Below are 22,192 nucleotides of genomic sequence, written 5' to 3' on the forward strand. Positions count from 1 at the left end.
TCAGCCCTCGGCACAGCAGGCACTTCTCAGCTAATGACTTTGAGCATGGTACTGTGTAATTCTTAGGTCTGCTTAGGAGTGCAGAGTTTTATAAAAGCCAAGACTGAGTCTCCAGTAGCCACAGGCTTTGTGTTATAGGCAAGCTTTGTGGAGAGCCAGGAGAAGAACATGTCTCTCTGTTTATGTTACTCCCCTCATTCCGGAGATAAGAAATTCTTCTGCTTTTCTGCTGCTCTCTACTGCAGGCGGTCTGTGCAGGTGAACAGTGTGCAGCTAACAGTGTGGCTTGTGCTGGGTCTAATGAAGTGCGTTTGGAGGCTGCACAGCACCCTTGCAGAGACCCTAGCATCCAGCTTGATCGTACTGCCTGGAAGCCCCCGAGTGTACGTGACACATCTTAAGAACAGAGCCAAGGGGGGGGGGCATACTGACAAACCAGGGATAGTGTTGGCTTCTGCATTCCACATTCTTTCTAACCTCAGCACAAACCCATATCACACTGATGTCTGAGATGCCCCCCGTGGAGGACCAGCAACATCACTTCCTCATGTGATGGGTTCTGCTGGGATGCTGCTGTCATCACACAGTGGGGAGAACTTGAGAGCGGAGAGGATATAACGGCAGGAGTATGTTAGTTACTCCGGAGCCACTGAGGCCGTAGTATCCCACTGAAACGACTTAAGGAATGAAAGGTTTACTTTGGCTCCGGGTTTCAAAGCATTTCTGTCCACACAGGAAGGCACGCAGGAGCAGCGCAGTGTGGGAGTCTGTGGCAGAGAGTGTTTATATCAAGGAGGGCCAGGAAGCAGGGAGAAAGGCTAGAACGAGGACGGGTGGAACTTTCAAGTGCACACCCCTTGTTACCTACTCCTGCCAGCTAGGCTCCACCTCCTAACAGTTCCATACCACGCACACGGGAGCACGTGTACACTTGCTCGCTCGCGTGTGCACGCACATGCACGCGCGCGCACACACACACATTTGGGAACAAGTGTTTAAAACATGCACTGTAAAGGACATTTCAGTTTCAAGCCACAATAATGAGCTTATTTTCGTAAGGAAGGTGGCTGCCAGCGAGAACAGTCCAGATAGAGAGGCAGGAGGGACAAGCCTTACTCGATGTGGACTAGAGTTGACAGTGCTGATGGAGTTCTTGATTGGTCTGGTTAAGCTAGGTTTTAAATGTATTCTCTTTATAACTCGACTAAACATTTTCTAACACACACACACTTTTAAAACAGTTCTACATTCTGTCTCAGAAAATTTGAAGTAAGTATCTTCACTTAGCCAAGTAATTTAGTTAAGTAACTCAGGAAATAGTTTTTCTTTAGATTTATTCTGACTATAGTTTGCTTCCCTCTACCCCTCCCGACCCTCCCCACACCTCCTTTCTCCCCCAGACACCCCCCATCTCCCTCCAGAAAAGAGCAGGCCTCCCAGGGACATCAATTGAATAGGGCACAACAAGACACAATAAGACTAGACAGACCCTCACGTCAAGGCTTGGTGAGGCAACCCAGTAGGAGGAAAAGGGTCCCAAGAGCAGACAAAAGAGTCAGAGACATCCCATCTCCCAAAATAATTTTCAAGAGGGCTTTTTTTGGTAACTACAGATCTATGCTGTTTTACCTCATTTAACTAGTATCATAAAAGTTTTAAATACATATATTGTTCATAATCACTCATATGTCCCCATGCTCTGTCAGGTAGAACTAGGAGTAAAAGCCAAGACCAGGCCAGGATGGCACATGCCCTTTTAGAACTCTTCTTCTTGTGAAACTCCAGGGTCCTCATCTGTACCACCTCAGCCTTTATCCTCATCCTCTTTCCTGTGGTCCTGAGTGCCCCCCCCACCTCTGCCTCATAAGCTCACTCAATGTGGATCTCTGCTCTGCTGATGATTGTCAGACCCTTTCCAGGAAATCTCATGTGTAATGTCACACACACACACACACACACACACACACACACACACACACACAATCCTTCTTGATCTTTTCTATTAGGTGAACATGTGATTTGGGGGTGGTGACAAACCACTTCTGTTCTATTCCCCCGTGTGGCAGATTGGCTGAGTTTATTCCACCTTCCACCTCTAGTGTTTATTAGTAACTCTGGGCACAGGGCTTGCCACTAAATGCCTAATTTGCCTGCTAAGTGTGGGCAGTAATATTCCTGTTCATGAGGTTCTGATGACAGTGACAGATGATGACACATGTGAAGGACGAGTGGTGTGGCTCCTCCTCTTCCTCCTCAGGGGTCACTCTTCTTGGTAATAGTGGTAAAGTTTAGACCCCTTCGTACATTGACTTTATAAACTCATTTGGCTGAAAATGGGGACAGTTTTCTTACTAAACAGTCCTCAGTTCATTTAGCAGAGAGTTGGAATTAATTTAGAGGGGTTTTTATTTAGAAAAGTTAAAGCCAAGTTACTATTTTTTTAAAAATGATCTATTATTTTTAAAATATTTATTTTATTTTTAATTATGTGTATGTGTCTGTGTTTGTACGGGTGCATACAAACATCAAAAGAAGCCATCAGATCCCCTGGAGCTGGAGTCACAGATGGTTGTGAGCTGCCATGTGGGTGCTGGGAATCGAACCCAAGTCCTCTGCAAGAACAGCCAGTGCTCTGACCTGCTGAGCCGTCTCTCCACCCCTGACTTCTTATTCTTATATAAGTCATTTTAACTAATTTCTTCCCAGGGTTTTCATCTTTGGGGCTACAGCCTTTTCTCAGTAGCTTAGAGATAGGAACTATGGGAATAGAAAGAAAGAAGGACTTGTCAGTCCTGTGCCCCTGGCCCTGGAGATAGTTTCCATGTTTCCGTCTTCTGCTGACCTAACATAGCATGTTTACCCCAGCAAGTCCACCTTCACCCCCTGGACAAAGTCCACACAGAATAACCCAGGAGCACGCCATGTCACTGTGCTTCACTCTCTCTTGCTGATCCAACACCTTTTATTTTGCATCTTTTAAAAAGCTACGGAGTGTTGTAGGATTGCTCTGTTAATTCCAGGTGCTCAAGCTCAGGAATGGAATTCCTGGCAAATAGTTCTTGAGGGCTTATGAGTTGACTCTGGCTGCAGAGTGGACGTGCTGCCATGACAAACAGTCCCAGGTCTGCCTGGGGGGAACAGGAGCTTGATTGTCGCCCGTTTCCTGACTCATCAGGAGCTAAAGCTGGTGTCCTCACAGTTAGTGTCCTCACCTTACACTGGCTTTTCTGGGTATTTTTTCATCTCTGTTCGCCTTCATTTTGTTGTTTATCTTCAGACAAACACCTGAAACCAGATAAACAGCAGTGTTCTTGGTCTTAATTTTGCATGTTCCGTTTCTGTATACCAGCTGAGAAACATCAAAAACATAATAAATCCATACATTCTTTATGTCTGTGATTTGCTACTTATCCTGAATTTGAAATGGGGAAATTCTGAAATAACGTCTTCAGAATTACTTTCTCAGTTTTGTACTTCTTTAAAGTTCATAGCCAGGTGTGAGTCAGTCAGTCTGTCTGTCTGTCTGTCTGTCTGTCTGTCTCTCTCTCTCTCTCTCTGTGTGTGTGTGTGTGTGTGTGTGTGTGTGTGTGTGTGTGTGTGTATTTTCTTATCAAGGCTAACTGTAGCTGGAGAATTTCTCTCCAGCTCCCACCTAGTCCTGCCAGTTCCAGAGCCCACTTATAAAATAAACACACAGACTCTTACATTATTTAAACTGCTTGGCCATTAGTTTAGGCCTATCCTTGTCTAGCTCTTACTCTTATATTTAGCCCATTTCTATTAATCTATACTTTGCCACGTGGCTCGTGGTATATTGGTACCTTATATCTTCCTTGTCCTGGTGGCAGCTCCAGGCAGTCCTCTCTCTTCCCTTCCTGTTTCCTCAATTCTCCTCTCTGTTAGTCCCGCCTATACTTCCTGTCTGGCTATTGGCCAATCAGTGTTTTATTTATATAGAGCGATATCCACAGCAGCTAACTTTTATGGATTTTTTGCTACTAGGAAAATGAGATGATTTGTAACATTCTGTGTTGGTTTATGTAGTTGATGCTGCTCTCTAACTGGATTTTAAGTTCCATGAAGATAGGAGCTGTATTAGTGAATTTTCCATTTCTATGACGAAGAACCTCAGATGATCAATGCAGAGGCGAGAAAGGTTGTCCTTTTGGGCTCCCAGTTTCAGACCGTGGTAGTGGTCTCTGTTCTTTTGGACCTGCGGTGCTTGCACCAGTTAAGGTTTTTCACTGCTGTGACAGAAGCAGCTTAAGGCTGGAAGGCTTTGTTGTAGTCACAGTTGAAGGTGTGGTCGATCCTGGTGAGAAGGCAATGGAGTAGAAGTGGGAGGCAGCTGGTCCCATGGCCTCTACCACCAGGAAGCAAAGAAGAGATGAATGTCAGTGCTCAGCTCCTTTTCTCTGTTTTATTTAGCTAGGTACCATAGCCCATTGGATAGTGCCACGTGGATTCAGGATGACTCTGTCAATCTCAGTGAAGCATCTCTAGAAATGCCCTCACAGATTCAAATGCGAGGCATGTCTCCTAGGTGATTCCAAATCAAGATCAACCACCAAGGTGATGTAGTTCACCATGCTGGGAGCATGTGGCTGGACATGACTATCCCCATGCTGATTGGAAGCAGAGGGAAGGACAGGGGAGAGCAGGTCTCACAATGTTAAAAAATAAAAATAAAAAACAAAACTCAAGGGCATGACTCAAGTAGCCCAATTTCCTGGTATCACATCCCTCCTAAGGTTCCTACCATCTCCTGATAGCACCAAAGGCCAGTGATGGTGCCTACACACCGCTCTGTAGGGCACACTTACCTAAATCGCAGCAGGAACCATGTCTGTTTTCTCTCCTGCAGAATAAATATATAGAACTGCCCTGCCTTTCATGGTAGGCATTAGTCATATTAGCAATTTATGCTTAAATTTAAGCTAATTTGGTAAAATCTAAAATCCTCACGAACTATGTTGAGTGGTGCTGATGTAACATCAGTGAAGAGCCTGACATTGGAGCTCACACCTATAATCCCAGCACTCAGGAATTGCTGAGTGTTCAAAGCCAGCCTAGTGAGTTCCAGGACAGTCAGAACTGCAGAGTGAGACCTTGTCTTATAAAATAGCGACAACAACACAACCACAACCATATCAACAAAATAGGCTGGAGAGATAGATGGCTCAGTGGTTAAGAGCACTTTTTGCTCTTGTGTGGGACCAGAGTTCAGTTCCCAGAAACAACATCAGGTGGCTCACCGCTGTCTGTAATTCCAGCTCAGGGTATCCAATGCCCTTCTGGGGCTTCTGAGGGCACTGAACCCAGGTGGTACACATACATGCATGTAGACAAACACTTATCCATGTAAAATAATAATAAATAAATCTTTAAAAAATGAACAATACAACACACACACACAAAATCCATCTACTAAGAAAGTTGTGTTGGGCACTATTTGTCTAGAGCTCAGATGGGCACTTTGGACGAATGAATGAGTTAGGACTCTAATTGGCTGGTACTGATCAGTGCTGTGTGAATCTTGTTTGAGTACTGATAATTTACAAAGGTCATTTTGACTAACTTTTTTTTTGCTGTTGGCATTGCTCTAGCCAATATCACAGCACTGGATTTGTTAATAGTGAAAAGGAAACACCAGTTTTTAACAGTACTTACAAGCATGACTTAGGGTAAGGTGCTGAATCTTAGCCCTCATATAGGCAGGCTATTGACATTGTGGCCAAGTTACTTTTAACTTTTATAAGTAACTTTTTATAAACCCCAGATTCTTCATTAAGATGGGAGTAAGAGGTTTTCATGACCTCTTTAAATTGGTAAGAATTAAATAAAACAACACAATTTAAGTACTTGGCACAGTGGCTGGCATACTCAAATTATAAAAAATGAGTATTAATGGGTTTACTTTAATGAAGTGGTGATCTGGGTCTGTGTTTACCTCAGGTCATGTATGTGGAAATTTCTGCTGACATGGTAACTTAGAAGTATTTGGAGAGGCCTATCTTCCTCCAATAAAGGCCATATTTACTACTGTTTTTACTAATGTTTATTAATACATAGAAAACATCCGTTAGTTAAAGGACTTTATTCTATTTTTCTTTAGTCTTGTGTATGTGTGTGTGTGTGTGTGTGTGTGTGTGTGTGTGTGTGAGAGAGAGAGAGAGAGAGAGAGAGAGAGAGAGAGAGAGAGAGAGAGAGTCTTCATCTGTAGCTGGAGTTAAAGGTAGTTATGAGTCACCTCATATGGGTGCTGGGCCCCAAACTCTGCAAAAATAGCAAGCACTCTTAACCACTGAACCAGCTCCTTAGCCCCCTTTTCTTTAGACAGTTTCATATATAAACATAAACATATGTATATACACGCATACATGTATGTATATATACACACACAGACAGACAGGCAGAATGTATTGTATTTTACGGGCTGTCTGTTACTGTGGTATCTATCCCCTCCCTTTCCCTCAGAACCTCTTCCTCTCAACTAGTCCCCCAGTGGCTGTACCATTAGGGAACATGACACCCTTTCCTTCAGCAACCATTAACAGCCATCAACTCCTCTGGAAGGGGTGGGGTCTCATGGGCACCTTCTGTATCCATGGGGAAGTTGGAGCCCCAACCTTGTACAGGTACTGTGGCTGCCATGGGCTCATGGTTGCAACAGTCATGCCCTATCTGGACGGCAGCATTTCGTGACACTCACCTCCCATCCTTCAGCTCTTAAGCAGGTGGGTGGGGGTGTGATGTATCCCATTTGAGGCCGAGTGCACATCGGTCACTCATTTCTTCGCTTTGACCAAATAGGAGTCTCAGTGTCAACCATCACCTTCTGCCGAAAGGAGCCTCCCTGCCCAAGGCCAAGAGTCACATTAGCCTGTGGCCATGCTCATAAATATTTAGAAGGCACTTTTGACAACATGTTCAATAAATATTAACTTAATGGCCTTAATTAATTTTTTGTTCAATTGTTATAACTGTATAAATAAGTAACTGCCCCCAGAAGATTTTCATATGACTTTGGTTGGCCATGTGAATTTAAGGTGAGCTCACAGATATCTCTCTGCTTGTTTTGGGTTAACTCACAAAGAATGTGTTCCATGTTTTGTTCACTCACATGGGCTTTGCCTAACACAAGCAAGCAAACCAGCAACAAACCTGATTGTCAGGATGTGGAGATTAGCAATTTTCTACCCAGGTTCCACTTATGCTCCCACCCCGGGGCATGTTTGAAGCTGTGACTTAAGTTCTAGAATAGTAAGAGTAACTGAAGCTTCTCCATGAACAGCCATCCAGTTTAGCCAGGGCAGTGCTTCACTTGTGTACTGTAGATCTTCTCTGAGATCGGAGAGTCATGTCTATTGACATAATAGCACAGGGCAGTTCAACATATGCTAACCGTCAGCTGACTGTGGTGAATGGAATGTCCTTCGTGTTCCGTGTTCCTTCCCTGACTGCTATGGCACCTTTATTTTTAGTATAAACTTGGGCTCATATTTCATAGTCCACCTGAACTGCTCAGGTTCATAGTAGAGGTGACTTTTCTCCTGAACTTTCTGTGAACTAATAGTTAATGTTTAGACTACCAAAATATGCTACAGAAAAGGGCAGACTAGGCCCATAAAAATACAGAAACCCAGGAGAGGAGCCAGAGGGAACTGAGAAACCCCTGGATTGTTATAATGAGTCTGGACAGCCGGGAATACCTTTTGATGATAAAGTGAAGAAGTGACCCAGAAAACTGAATAAAGATACTAAGAAATTAAAAACAAAAGAGAAAAATGTAAAAATAGTAGACACTTATTATAGAGCCTTTATTATGCACAGTGGAAATGTTCAGAAAAAATCGCAATGAGGAAGTAAAGAAATAACACAAAGCATTGCATTTTAGGTGGAAAAAAAGGGAGGTTATTAATGATACATAGAAAAACCAAGTGATGAGGAGCAGATAACCTTAGAACAAAGGGCAAAAGTGTGGCTTTAGAATAGGAATTAAATTCCCATAGGAAAGAAGACACTGAATTTTCTTTGCCTAACAAAAAAAAATCTTTCTAACACATTTTTGGATGTTTCTAGTTGTGTCTGACACAATTTCTTTTCAGTTTAGTCTAATGCAATTTTGATCTGGCCGGTGTTTGCTCTCTGTGGTACTGATTCACTTGTACCCTCCAGCCTAACCACTGGCTTCCTGTAGCTGAAGTCAGTCTTCAGAGATTACAGCGGAGGTGGGCCAGGCCACTGCTTCTCTTCCTCATCTTCCAAGGCTGACTCAGCTCAAGACTCATGGTCTGTGAAAGGAGGCTCTTCAGACCCAGTGTCTGGAACTTCCCAGCTTCGGGGTGCCACCCTGCATTGTCTGCCTGTTCTGGGCATGGCCAATGGTCCTTGGATGTCTCTCTCACTGTGCATGTTAAAATTTTTATCTTGCCTTCCTTTGGTTCAGTTGATTTTGGAGGCTGTTTTGCTTCTAGACCCAGTGCTTGCTTAGTTTTCCTTGAATTTTGTACTCTGCTTTCCTTGCATTATCTATAGTCTTAAAGTGTGTGTGTGTGTGTGTGTGTGTGTGTGTGTGTGTGTGTGTATGCACATGCGTGTATGAATGCCTACAGAAGCCACAAAAGGGTATTGGGTCTCCTGGAGCTGGAGTTATAGACAGTTGTGAGATGCCTGCTATGAATGCAGAATTTGGTTATGTCAAACACTGACAAGTGCGCTTTAAAAAAAGGTGTAGATAGCCGGGCGGTGGTGGCGCACCCCTTTAATCCCAGCACTCGGGAGGCAGAGCCAGGCGGATCTCTGTGAGTTTGAGGCCAGCCTGGGCTACCAAGTGAGTCCCAGGAAAGGCGCAAAGCTACACAGAGAAACCCTGTCTTGAAAAAAAACAAAAACAAAAAAAAAGGTGTAGTTTTATTATTTTTAATATGTATGTGGGGCTGTGTATATATGTGTATATGTGGTTGCAGCCGCCCATAGAGGCCAGAGGTGTTGGAAAGCCACCCCATCCCCCAAGCTGGAGTCAGATGTGAACCACCCGACACTTGTGCTGGCAACCAAACTCAGGTCGGTCGTCTGGAAGAGCAGGAAACTCAATTACTGAGCCTTCTCCCTGGCCTGCAGCAATGCTCATAACTGTTGAGCAATTTCTCTAGTCCTCAAACTCCTTTCTCTTACCTCCCCGCCACATTCCTTCATAAGATAACATTTTAGAGGAGCCTGTTTGCAGGTCTTAGCCTTCAGCGAAATGAGGGAACTGCCTTAGATTTGATTTGCCTTCTTAGTAGGAAGAAAACTTGCTCCTCCCCCTTTAACCTAGCCAAGGTTAAATAAAATGATTTTTTTTCTTTTTTTCTCTTTGTTTAGTCTTTACCATATCAGTCTCTCTCTCTCTCTCTCTCTCTCTCTCTCTCTCTCTCTCTCTCTCTCTCTCTCTCTCTCTCTCTCTCTTCTTTTTAACCACCAGTTTCCTAACCACTGAACTTTGGAGCCCTCACTTGGTTTCTTGAGCATTGTTTTGTGTACTTGTGTGCTTTTGTTTGTACAGAGAACATGTGTGCTGTGGTATGTGTGTGTGATAACCTGACAACTTTTGGTTGCCCCTCAGGTCTCTCTTTCCACTATGGGGTTCAGGGAACCAAGGGGGACTTCAGGCCTGCGGGGCAAGCGTGTGTGCCTGTGAGACATCTCACTGCCCCACATGGATTTCTAATAGTATAGTGAGGCTCCTTGCTTATTGAAGATAAAGGGAAAATAACATTTTGAAAAAGAGTCTTTATGAATACAGTCCCAAGGCACAAAATAATCTGGAAAAGGAGTTGTGAACATGATTTTGAAGTTTCACATTTTCTGGCACTCATGGATGTCCATGGACTTTGAACATTAGACATGCTGAACTCAGCACTCTGTGATATCTACACTTCTGCTCACAGAGCGAGTGCTGCCCGGCATGGCCGCGATACCAGCAGCCACACCCATAAAGCCACGGGCTGCTGAGGAGGGGCAGAAGTAGCAGCTACTACCTAGTCTCTCATCAGAATAGTCAGCGTTTGAGTAGGACGCCAGGCAGGAAAAGATGAAACCGAACCATGAAGGATTCGCGTCGATTGGTTTTGCATGCTGGGAGTCGGATCTGTGCTGTGTTCGACCACTGAACTCTACTCCCTGACTGGACACAGCATCCTTTTGTACAATATCTGAGAAGTGATTTTGGGTGATGTACACATCTGCATTAGGTTACTATATAAAACCTTATTAACATTTTTAAAAGATGGAATTTCATTGCTTTGGCAAAAGAAGTCTGTGGTCTAGTAAATTGAGTTTTAGATTGAAATAACCTTAGGGGAATACACTTAGGATTTAGAAAAATGGGAAGACTTCAGAATACCAGCAGCTTAAAGGTGACAGGAGCCTCTCTGTAGGCTGTGATCATTTGAAAGAATATGTTGTGTAATCCAGATGATATGGACCAGTCTGCAATCCCAGCAGGTAGTGGATTTCTGTAGCAGGGTCATCATGAGTTCAGGGTTAGCCTGGGCTACAATACTGAATTCCAGGATAGTATGGGTTATAGAGGGACAAAATGTTGCTTGCTTTGTGAAACATTGATCATCACAAGGAACTGAACTGAAATACAAATGAATTATCTGAAGAGGTGTGTTCACAGTGGCCTTTGAGCTAAGTCAGTGGTTCTCAACCTGTGGGTCATGACCCCCTCAGATCACAGATATCCTGCATATCAGATGTTTGTTAAGATTCATGACAGTAGCAAATTACAGTTATGAGGTAGCAACGAAATAATTTTATGGTTGGGGGTCAACACAGCACGAGGAACTATATTAAAGGGTTGCAGCCTTAGGAAGGTTGAGAAGCACTGCCAAGGTCACTTAGAGGAGACAGTCATGCAGGAAGAGGTAGATAAATAGTGCATCTAACGGCCTATGACTTGCTGCATTAGAATCCATTTAGCACATGAGGATGGGATATGAATACAGGCTTGTCAGCCTCATTGAAGAACTTCTTAGAGCATGCTTCCCTGCCTTCCCAATCCCCCTGTGTCTATCACACCCTGATTGTTCGTTATTTGTTTGCCTTTGTTGAGGGAGAATGTTGAACTGTGTCACTGCCAGGGAGACAGTGATACCTAACAATAAAAAATGTGCCTTAGGAGATCCCTGGTGTCATTTGGTGTGTGCTGTTCAGTGACGTGATGGTCCATGGTTGGGGTATGTGCAGTAGACCTGGACAGTGAGCCAATGAGTACTGTCATCAAAGCTGGTCAGAGAACAGAGATTGAAAATAAAGTGTTGGGGGATGGGGTGGGCTGAGTGGGGTGATTTTTCTCCCTACTTCTCAGTCCTAAATGCTAGTCCCCAAAATGTGTACAGTTGGAAAGTGAATTGGAGCAAAGTCTCTCCTTCGTCTTTTCCTGGGAGAAGGTGCCCACTGTGAATCTCCTGCCTCCTTGGGAATCCAAACAGAAGAGACGTTCAAGACTGGGAGAGCTGATCTTCTTGGATGAGGTTCCCTTCTTAAAATTCTGCTCATCTCGTGGTGGTGCTTGCCCAGGTCTTTTGTTCAGGATTGGGTCTTGCCCATGCCCCGGTTCTCCTCGCTGCCCTTTGAAAATTGGTATTCCTTGCCCAGTGCAGAACTAAAGTATAGCTCCGTTCCTTCCTGAAACACTGGAAGTAGGTTTTTCACAGGAGAGAAATAATTGGGTTTCCAGCCAATGAATCGGAGCCCTTTATTTATGCATTTTCATTATTTCAGCTTCATTTAAAGACACAGTATAAAGAAAGAAATGGGTGAGAATAGAACAACCTCCCATTGAAGAATTCTAAATAACTGGTGAAGACACTCCCTCATTGAGTAGTGGAATCTTCCTGCAAAGCAAGAGGGTGACTTTCTGTTGTTTTGATCCACAGAGTGACTCCTTTCCTGGAGCCATGCAGTGGGAAGGAGGGAAGCCACTTAACCATGGGAACCCAGATAACACCCCAGTCAGTGACTGATGCGACCATGAAAAGCCATGTCAGGCTAGTGTAGGTAGTGTTGGTGGGATGAGGTGAGACTAACAGTCCATATCTCTGTCTTTCTCCTGTGTGGAGCCCTATAGCCTGTCACAATACAGTATCCCTCCTAAGAGAGTCAAGGTCATTGGTGAGGCTTGATATGCTCACACCAACCCTTTCTATGTATGTCCCCATTCGGATGAAGTCAGACTGGCTCAGCATGAACCCCAGTCTAGAGCCTGCTGTCCCTAAAAGAAGGGGGAAATTTGGACAAAGACGGTTTAGGAGAAGGCCGTGTGGAAATGAATGAAGGGATGTAGCAACCAGCCCCAGAGTGTCCTTCAGTAGGGGAAGCCCTCAGACCTGTCAGAGGAAGCTCAGCCCACAGAATCTTCCGTTTCAGATTTCCAGAGAAGTGAGGGAAAGGGGTTTATGTTGTCTTAAGGCAATTTGTAATAAGCTGTGTCTGGCAGACCCAGGAGTCCAAAAGCAAAGGGAATAGGAGAGATACCTGTGTACAGGAGCTGGAGGAAATGTCAGGACGAAGCGTAACAGAGTACAGCGGAGATGATCCTGGAACAGACGGAGACGTTGGGTCAGTAACAGAGTGAGGTTTCGGCTTCAGTGAACAATTGACATTGGTTCACTGGTGTATTTCAAGCAGCATACTAATGTAACATTAACAAGAAGGCCATGGCGTATAACAGAACCCTGTGGACTAATATCTTTTATAACTCTCTGGTAAAGCAAAAGTTATTTTAAATATTTAAGGTTTGTTTTATAATAACCATTTATCTACAGCTCGAGTCGACTTTAAGTTGGTTCTGTTTTGTTTTCCTTCATGCTGAGGACCAATCCTAGAGCCCTGTAGGATGCAAGTGCTCAGCCACTGAGTTACACTCCCAACCCTTTAAAAAATTTTTTTATATTTGTTTTTAAGACAGTTTTGCTAACCCAGGCTGTTCTTGAACTTACTCTATATCCCAGGCAAACCTCAAACTCTGTTTCCCTGTAGGGCCAGTCCAGGCTTCCTCTTTTAAGTTTTAAGTAAAACTATTGGCAGACAATGTCATAAAGTTTGGGTAGAAATTGGCGGGGTGTAGTTAGCACATGCCTTTAATCCCAGTACTCTGGAGGTGGAGACAGGTTGATGTCTGTGGTCTGCAGAGTGCGTTCCAAGCTAGCAGGTATACTTTCTACTATGAATTTAGCTTGTTTGTTTAGTCTGACTGCTAATCCCATTGATTTCTTCTTTGAGTGGGTTTCATTGACTGAAAATCATAGTCTTGGGCTTCTTTGGTGTACTGCAGCTTGCATTTGTTATTCTTATCTTTGCAATCACCAAAGTATGTTACTTTGCTTAGGAAACAAGAAAAGCTGTAATAACCGTGACTTGAGAAAAGGGTTTCATGAGAGATTGAGGTGACTGTTTAAATCTGACCCCTGGCAGCTATTGTGATGGTTTCCAGTACTCCTCAGTAGAAGGAAATCGTATAATTAACTGCTTCTGCAAGTCCCTAAAGTGATAAGATTGTGAAAATTAAAACCCCTGTTTCTTGGTAAGCGCTGACTTCTCTCTTAACTTCTCTGGGTGCTACTTAGGCATTAAATTAAGCATATCTTTAAATGCCTAATTGAAAAAAAAAATGACAGCACACTGTTTCCTTTGGAAGGAGTGTTCAGTGATGGCTATGTTTAGACATCTGAAGCCCTCATGTGGAACACCACCTGACCACAGTGACAAGTGACACTACAGTGGCCCAGTGGGACGACTTTCTATATTTGAAATTCAGTTTAGCAAATTGACATTTTCTACTCCTCTTTCTAATGCTCTCCGATTCTGACAGATCACTCTTTTAAAACAGAACACAAACCACGCATTGATGAGGCTCCTCGGAAGAAGCAAGCACAGGAGAGGGGGCCCAGGCCACCACTCTTCATTAAAACCAGCTGCTGTGGTTTTGAAATGCAAACCAGATCAAAATCAGCACACGGCCTAGGGGTTTAATTTATATTCTGAATGAAGCAGGCTGCTGTGAAAGACCGTTTCTTCTTCCTTTCTCTCCTCTCTCTCTCTTTTAAAGAAAACTTTTGAATAAACTTGTGTCTGCCTCATTTGATGTTTCTACCAGCCACATGAACTAGGAAAAGAAGAATCGCCTCTGTTTATGACAGGGCTGAGACAGGGTTAATTGACTTGCCGGAGCCAAACAGTAGGGGAGAGTGTGTCAGGATTCCAGTCTTCAATGGCAAATGCCTGGACCCTAGCCCCTCCCTTCGCTCTAGATCTGAAGTGCTAGTCCCAATCTGGAATGCAACAGCCAGGTGTTCTAGTTGTATCCTGAGAACTCCTGAGAGCAAATTGGGAGATGCTGAGCACTTTTGTAAATCACCTATAGGTTGGGTGGGGATATTCCTACCGGCAAAATCAGTAAGCTCCTCCTTGATTAGCTTACTACTGTACCAAGGAGTGTATCTAAGTCAAAAACTAAAAGGGGAAGACAAACAATAGAAACAGAGACAGCCACATAAAAGAATTTTATAAGGGCCACACTCACCAGTGTAGAGTCAAGCCAGAAGGACGCCGTTATTTCACCTCCCTCGCACTGGGATTACAGACATGTGCCCCCTGCCCTGCTGCTTCCCATGGGTTCACTCAGGTCCCATGCTTGCTGTGCAAGAACTCTACGGATAAGCTACCTCTGTGCTCGCTGTAGGGGGGCGGCATCCCCTCTGCTCCTTAGTTCTTGGATGAACTCTTTGCCTGGGTCTTGGAACCAAAATAATACACAAGCTGAAGAGTAAGAGAAACGTAAGTTTTTATTAGCCTTAAGGTACCCAAGGGTCTCACGAGAGAGTGACATCAGAATAAATGACCCAAGTGAGATGCTTTCCTACTCTTAAGCAGAAGACCTGTAAACCTTGGGCAAGAAGGTCTGGGCAAATGTGTGGGCCCTGGCAGCAAATTCTGGTGGTGGTACTGAGAGATGCATGTGAAAGGGGTAGCAACCGCCAGTGGCAGGTAACTGGTCCTTCCCTGTCTTCATTTAGATTCACCGGAATGCCGATTGTCAGCTTCTGGTGGTCAAGGCTGCCCCTCCATCTTCATATGTTAAGGACACCCCTCCCAGAAGGGAGGGCCACTGTGGTTTGCTGCATGTAGGAAAATGCAGATTACACGGTCCTCTGTGTAGCTCACTTCCTCCGAGGAATTCAGCTTGTGAATCAGTGTGACCATTTGGTGGGCTTTGAAATGACATGTCTAACTTTCTCAGCTCCTTTATCTAGACACGTGTCTTCAAGCAGTAGGCCAGTAGGAGAACACCATCAGGGAGCTGGAATTCACTGTAGTGTTTGGGGGATCTATAAATTCTAACCTTTGTTTAAGAGCAAAGTCAAGTACTGGCCCTTCCTAAAAGTGTGTGGCTTTTCCTCCCACCAGACTCCACTGGGTTTCAAGTGGAGCCTGTTGACTGGGACTTAATTACTTGTGTCATTCTGTAGAAATGAATGTCCTCTAAGATCATATGCTCTTTGGAAAGAGGGACTCAGGCTTCCGTCTTCCTCCTTGGTCTGAACAACTGTTGAATGGACACCTCTTGAATGCCTAGTGCCCTCTGAGTGTTTGAACAACAGCAGTCTAAACAACAGTGCTTGCCCTTTGAGAAGCAATCGACTGCTGAAGTCAGGAAAGAACTAACAAATGAGAAGCTACAGCTGTTGTCCGAACTTTGAAGGTTTGTTTGTAGTGTGGGGAGTATCTGCTAGTGGGTTCTGTTTGTTCAGGAGAGTCAATAAGAGCGCCCCAAGGACGTTGTGATTGACTGAACTGAGATGAAAAAATGAGGAAGAATTAACTGGAAATTACCAAGGCTTCTTTAATATTGTTTTGATCCGAATTGTTCCTTTTCAGTATACTCCCATGCTAACCCTGAATTGTCTGTCACAAAAGCAACTGCATTTTATAATTCTGTATCTATTCAGTAAGGGTCTGCTTTTATCACCAGACTTGCGGTTGTGTGGCCGAGGTCACATCTAATTTGTTCACCACAGGAGTCCTAGTATCTGTCTTAGTACCTGTCACTAACTCAGCACTCAGTGGCTGCCCACATCTCCTACCTGGGCTCTTGTCTTATAGTAAAGCTGGGATATGTGTACCCTCCCTGAAGGTTGACTGGTAACAGCAAAATCAATGAAAAGACACAGTAGAAAAACACAGTGGGGTTCAGGGTGGGTTAGTGACAGAAGTCAGGGAGGACTGTGGATCCAAGAGAGAGCAGATACTGGTTAGCACAGCAACATTTTCATCTTTCTAGAAAAGTAAGAAATGGCCATCTACTGATAATGAGGGACTTTTACTTGTTTGTACTCATTGGTCTTATTTGAAGGCAATTAAAAATTTTATTATCATTAATTACTAATTATTGTGTGCATGTGCCATGTATGTGTGTTCGCAAATGCATGTGTGCGCGTAACAGCATTGTGTAGAGGCCAGAGGTCAACTTTCTGGAATCAGCTCTCTCCTTCCACCATGGGTTCCAGAACTTCGGTCCTCAGATGTATGTGGCAGTATTTTTACCTCTCTCCCAGTCATTTGAAGGAAATGTGTTCCATTTATAAAGTGCACTGAAAATGGTTTCTGAAGTTTAATATTAGGTATGGAGTTTGGCAATCATTTCCTCATGGGAAGTAAAAGGAATGTGTAAGGAAATACTGTCTTAAGGGAGGTGAATCAAACTGTGTAAGAATAACGAACAACATGTTGTTAAATATGCAATGAAGGAAGGGGAGCAAAGATGAGAGAAAGCTAGATGTGTGCTGAAAGGCAGCCAGGTGACTGACAAGGCCACTGATGAAATCATTCTGTGCTCGGGATTGAACCCAGGGCCTCACGTGAGCATTTCGTGCTTAGCTTTAAAGGGTCTGGTTTTCCTCTGGATACTTGTCTGTGTTCTACACATTTTCCACTGAATCAAGTTTACGTGACTTTTATAATGAAGTAGTGGGGTGACATTTTACAGAGTTGACAGATGGTATGGGCTAGTCACGTAGATGACTAAGGATGCCGTTGTAGGGTTTCCTCTTAACTCACTAAATTAGCTTACAGTTTCTATAATGGTCTTAAAAACCAGCTGGGTCCTCATTTACGTGTCCATATATTCCTCTGAGCCTGAATGCTTGAAGGTGGAGACCTATTGTTTGCCTTTCTAGTATCACCCTGGCAGTAAAACTGAGATGCTCTGACTTGTTTATTACCTTGACCTATGTGCCTTTCTATTTTTAGAGCAGAGGCGTGAGAGCCGGCATGAATGGTCATATGTCTAACCCTCCAAGTGGTTATGGAGTCTACCCTTCTCAGATGAAGTAAGTTGAAGGGTTCATGTATAATTCTGGCACGGGTTTGACGTTGTATTTGCTCATTTTGGTGAGATGTTCTTACTTGGAAACACAGACTAGTCTGGAACTTTCTGTGCAATCTGGTCTAGCCTTGATCTTACAAGCCTTGGCCTCCCAAGGGATAGTGTTTTAGTCATGTGTCACCATGCCTAGCTACTTTTAAACATATTTTAAATGAAACTATTATTTATATTTCTTTATGCAATCCTTTTCTATTTCATTCAGAAGTAGTCTCCTTTTTTATTACTAATCCATGTTATCATTAAAAGCTATTATTTTTAAAAAGGCTAAATAAATACCAGCCCCAGGGATGCTGTCAAGTACTTGAAAGATATTTGAATCTGGAATTTTATGTCTTACTGCCTTTTTTTTGGTTTTTCGAGACAGGGTGTCTCTGTGTAGCTTTGTGCCTTTCCTGGAACTCGCTTTGGAGACCAGGCTGGCCTCGAACTCACAGAAATCCGCCTGCCTCTGCCTCCCGAGTGCTGGGATTAAAGGCGTGCGCCACCACCGCCCCGGTGTCTTACTGCCTTTTGTCATCAAATGTGTATCATATTCCAGATTTTTGGCTGTCTCTGGAACATTCTGTTATTATTTGTAAAACAGCTATATCCACACTCTATAGATATTTGCCACTGTATACAACAACATAGAGCAAAACCCAGACAGAGCTATCCACAAGCCTCCCGGTGTGAAGTGAAGCCTCAGGCCTGAATGGAGTGGCCGTTATCTTCTGTGGCATGCACAATGAGGCTTTCTCACATCTGCCATCATGGCATTTATCCGAAACTCCACATTCTTTAGGACAGGTTGTATTTACTGTATGTAGGGAAACACATTTAATTATTAGAGAGGATGTAAGAGGGTTCCATCTACATTGCCTCTCCACTATTCCTTTGTTCTCTGTGGTTGAATAGCAGAGGTTTGTATTCTTGTAAGGTGTTTTCTAGCCTTGGTGAGTTCATTGATAATGGGCTGAGACAGGCACCATGGTTCCCACTGGCATTACCTGATTTATATTTCTGTTTATTCATGACTTGCCTGGGCAGGAACTTGCTCCTATTGGCTAGCTCAGTTACTGTAAACTTAGTATGTTTTTAAGAAAACAGTTGGTGCTTATGGGACATCGACATTTTAAACTCTTGGTTCTGAATTTTTATTATCCACTATGGACTTTAACCCAAGACAATGAACGTTCTTTATTTATTATTATTACAGTGGCTACGGATCTTCACCACCCTTTTCCCAGATGGATAGAGAACATAGTTCAAAACCAAGTGCAAAGGCCCTTTATGGTACGTATGTCTACTTGATAGGCTGCTTCTGCGTCTGCTTCCAATCTGTGCTTTCAAGGTCATTGCTCAAGCTCCTAACCTGCTGTGGTGTTTGAAATGGCAGAGCTAGCTAGATAATGGCTACTTTAGACTCTTTACGAAACCAAAGCTATGAACTCTCTTTTCTTTCATATGACCTGAAACTATGGGTGCGACGTAGTGAATGATTTAAGAAGTCCAGTGTTTGGTGCTGAGCCCTCAGGCGGGGTTTCCAGGGTGTCATTTGTAATATGTGTGCTGATCATTTGCAGCCATGTGTCGTCATGCCCAGCTTATGCAGTGCTCAGGACTGAAGCCAGCTGATGGTCGTGGGCCCATGGATGATGCCCCTTTCCCCTTATAGCTGTTGAATATTTGGGGTAGTATGTCACTATGACTAGTTATCTTGATGGAATTTCATCCTGGAATACATACTAATTAGACATTCTCGCTAATCATTCCAGGACTTCTAGTAACCTCTCTAATTTGTCTTAAATATGCGTAATTTTAGTTTTGAGGCAAAGTTTCATGTATCCCAGGTGGCTTTGACCTCACTATGTGGCCAAGCATGACCTTGAACTATTGATCCTCCTGCCTCCACCTCCTGAGTGCTACCATTTGCAGTCATGAGTTATCACGTCCAGCTTATGCAGTGCTCAGGACTGAGGCCAGGACTTTGTGCAAGCTGGGCAAGCACTCCACGAGCTGAACTACATCGCCAGGCCCTCTACTATTTTTTAATAGCTAAAATACACCACGGGTTACTACAAAGAAATTGAGGACTCTTGAGGCGTATCACATAAGCATAGGAAGGTTATGTTATATGAGAGGGCTTGTACGGCCTTTTATTATTGTATAGCAAATAAGATAGAAATGTGATTCACAGCCAAGACGGTGGCAAGCATTCCCATGTTCAACTACAGTTCTTCCACTCAGCAGCTGAATGACCTTGAGCAAGTGATGGTACCTGCTTGTACCTCATTTGGCTCATCTTTATTAGGTTCCTATCTGGTAACACTGCAATAAGAACTAAATGATATGTAGTAAACTGTTTCCAAAGTAGTGTAAGAGCAGAAAGCACTGTACTTATGTCCTATTAGTATGCGTATTACCATGGTTACTATGTGTTATGGAAACAAATAGCACTTTCTAAGTTTGGGAATTATACATTATCTAGATTTATGACTTTGGCAGTAAGATTTACCAATCTTAAAGTTTTGTGATTTGTTTTGACCTATATTCTTAGTGAGTTGATTTTACAACTCAAATCATACAGTCATAAAATGGATTTAATAACGTATATAAGTGTGTTTCTCAATGGTTATAATGTCAATAATGCCATTTTTAATTTTGTTTGTGTCATATTGAGACATTCTTTTTTCTTTGTTCTTTGACAGTTTCATACACACACACACACACAAACACACACACACACACACACACACACACACACACACATATAGTATTCTTATTACTCTCCCACACTCTCTTTTATATCCCTCCCATCCCTGTCAACATCCCCCACATTCCCTGCATGTCCCTTTCCTAGGTTCATGTCTTTGGTTGTTTTGTGATCCATGTACTTTAACCAGGGCCACTGTGTGATCACTGAGCTGGAACTCTCCACCGGAGCCTGGTGGGGTCACCAGTGGGTATGCATTGGAAAGCAATGACTCCATATCTCCTCCAATTTATTAACAGTTCAGCAGTGAAGGCTGAGGCCCCCTAAGTCCCTCCTCCATCCATGCCTGATTGTCAACAGGTCCATTCTTGTGCCAACCCAGTATAGACGTTAGCAGTGGCTGTGAGTTTGTGTTTACAGTGATGTGTCTTTCACAGAAGGTGGCATTTCCCAGCCCTTTCACTATTGTTCAGACCTCACATTGTTCCTGTCCCTCTTTCATGGTGTTCCTTGGGCCTTAGAGGATGATGTAGTTGTTTACAGCCAAGCCCTTTTTCTCACTCCTGTATCCATCCTTGTTCTCGGCACCTTGAGCAGCTGTGAGGCTGTTCGTTGGAAAGAGAGGCTGCTCTGACTAGTTGAGAATAGCATTTTGTCTATGGGTAAAACCCACATTGACACATTCTTACCACAGCTTAGTCACTTGTGGTTGTCCAAAGAGGACGTATTCAGTACATACTTATTGTGTGATTAATATGTGATCAAAACAGGACCAGTAATGTCTCATCCCTGCCTCTAAGGTCTTGTAGTGCGGAGATTGGCTTGAAGAGACTGAATAAATGAAGTGGATTTTGTAAGGATAAAACAATCCCTTCAGCCTTTCATTTTGAGACTGATATTTATTAAGTCCATTTTATGCTGGATCCTTGCCATTATCATCTCTGTTTCTATGCCTTTTGAGTCATTTCAAAGATAAATGACAGATTATCATCACCAGTGTGAATTATGGTGAGACAGACTAGCAGTTACTATTTCCTAATACACATGACCACATATCCAGGTAGAACCAAGAGGATATGAACAATTGAATGACTTACACACACACACACACACACACACACACACACACACACACACACACAGACAGAGACAGAGACAGAGAGAGACTGTTGCAATGAGTTAGAAGCAGCTTTCAAGTCTTCAAGCGGAGAGGAGCCCAGGAGCATATGGATTCATTTCTGAATTCTATTAGGCCTTACCAGAAGAGTTACCACCAAGGCTCCCCACACTGCCCCCTAGGCAGAAAGGGAAGGAGCACTATCAAATTCTCTTTATGAAGCCAATTTCATTCTGATAATAGAACTGGAGAAGGAATAACAAAAATGAAAACTATAAATCAACTTCTTTGATCAACATATATTTAAAAAATCTCCATAAAATACATGCAAAAGTAGAATTCAACCAGCAAAAAGATCATAAACCATAGCCATGTTGGCTTCATTTCAGGAATGAAAAAAAAAAGTTTCAACCTACACCAATAAACATAAAACAGCACATAAATAGAATCGGGGGGAATCATAAAATTGTCTCAATAGATGCAGAATAAGCCATTAGCAAAATCCACCATCATCATTCACAGCAAGATAAAAGAGTGGAAGGATATTTGTGCTAGAGGAACAAGCAAGGTGTCCACACGTGTAAGAGAATAAGGCAGGGTGGGTACCCACACCTGTGAGAGAATAAGGCAGGGTGTCCACAGCTGTGAGAGAATAAGGCCGGGTGTCCACACGTGGGAGAGAAGAAGGCAGGGTGTCCACACGTGGGAGAGAAGAAGGCGAGGTGTCCACATTTTCAAGGGAGAGGGCAGGATGTCCTATGCTGAAAAGACCCTAGAGACTCTAACAGAAAACTGAGCAGTAGAATGCAAAACCAGTATTTTTTCTATGCAGCAATAATGAGTATGCCAAGAATAAATTGGGAGAAAGGAATCCCATCCATAGTGTCCTCACAAATAAAAATAAACACCCAAGATGACTGAAGCAGGTCACTGGGGAAACAGCAGAATG

The 22,192-nt window shown here is 43.4% G+C and overlaps 1 protein-coding gene across 7 annotated transcripts in view; it reads left to right on the top strand.

The window, feature by feature from the left end:
* Positions 1–22,192, top strand: part of Eps8 (epidermal growth factor receptor pathway substrate 8) — a 173,418-nt gene that overhangs the window by 89,132 nt on the left and 62,094 nt on the right. For all 7 annotated transcript variants that reach the window (XM_028872184.2, XM_028872183.2, XM_028872185.2 and 4 more), the window contains 2 exons: positions 17,299–17,378; positions 18,630–18,706. In XM_028872184.2, the coding sequence (XP_028728017.1) occupies positions 17,320–17,378; positions 18,630–18,706 (136 nt within the window). In that variant the 5' untranslated portion in view covers positions 17,299–17,319. The remainder of the gene's footprint in view (positions 1–17,298; positions 17,379–18,629; positions 18,707–22,192) is intronic.

This window comes from Peromyscus leucopus, chromosome 3 (assembly GCF_004664715.2).
Source record: "Peromyscus leucopus breed LL Stock chromosome 3, UCI_PerLeu_2.1, whole genome shotgun sequence".
In the NCBI taxonomy this organism is placed as follows: domain Eukaryota; kingdom Metazoa; phylum Chordata; class Mammalia; order Rodentia; family Cricetidae; genus Peromyscus; species Peromyscus leucopus.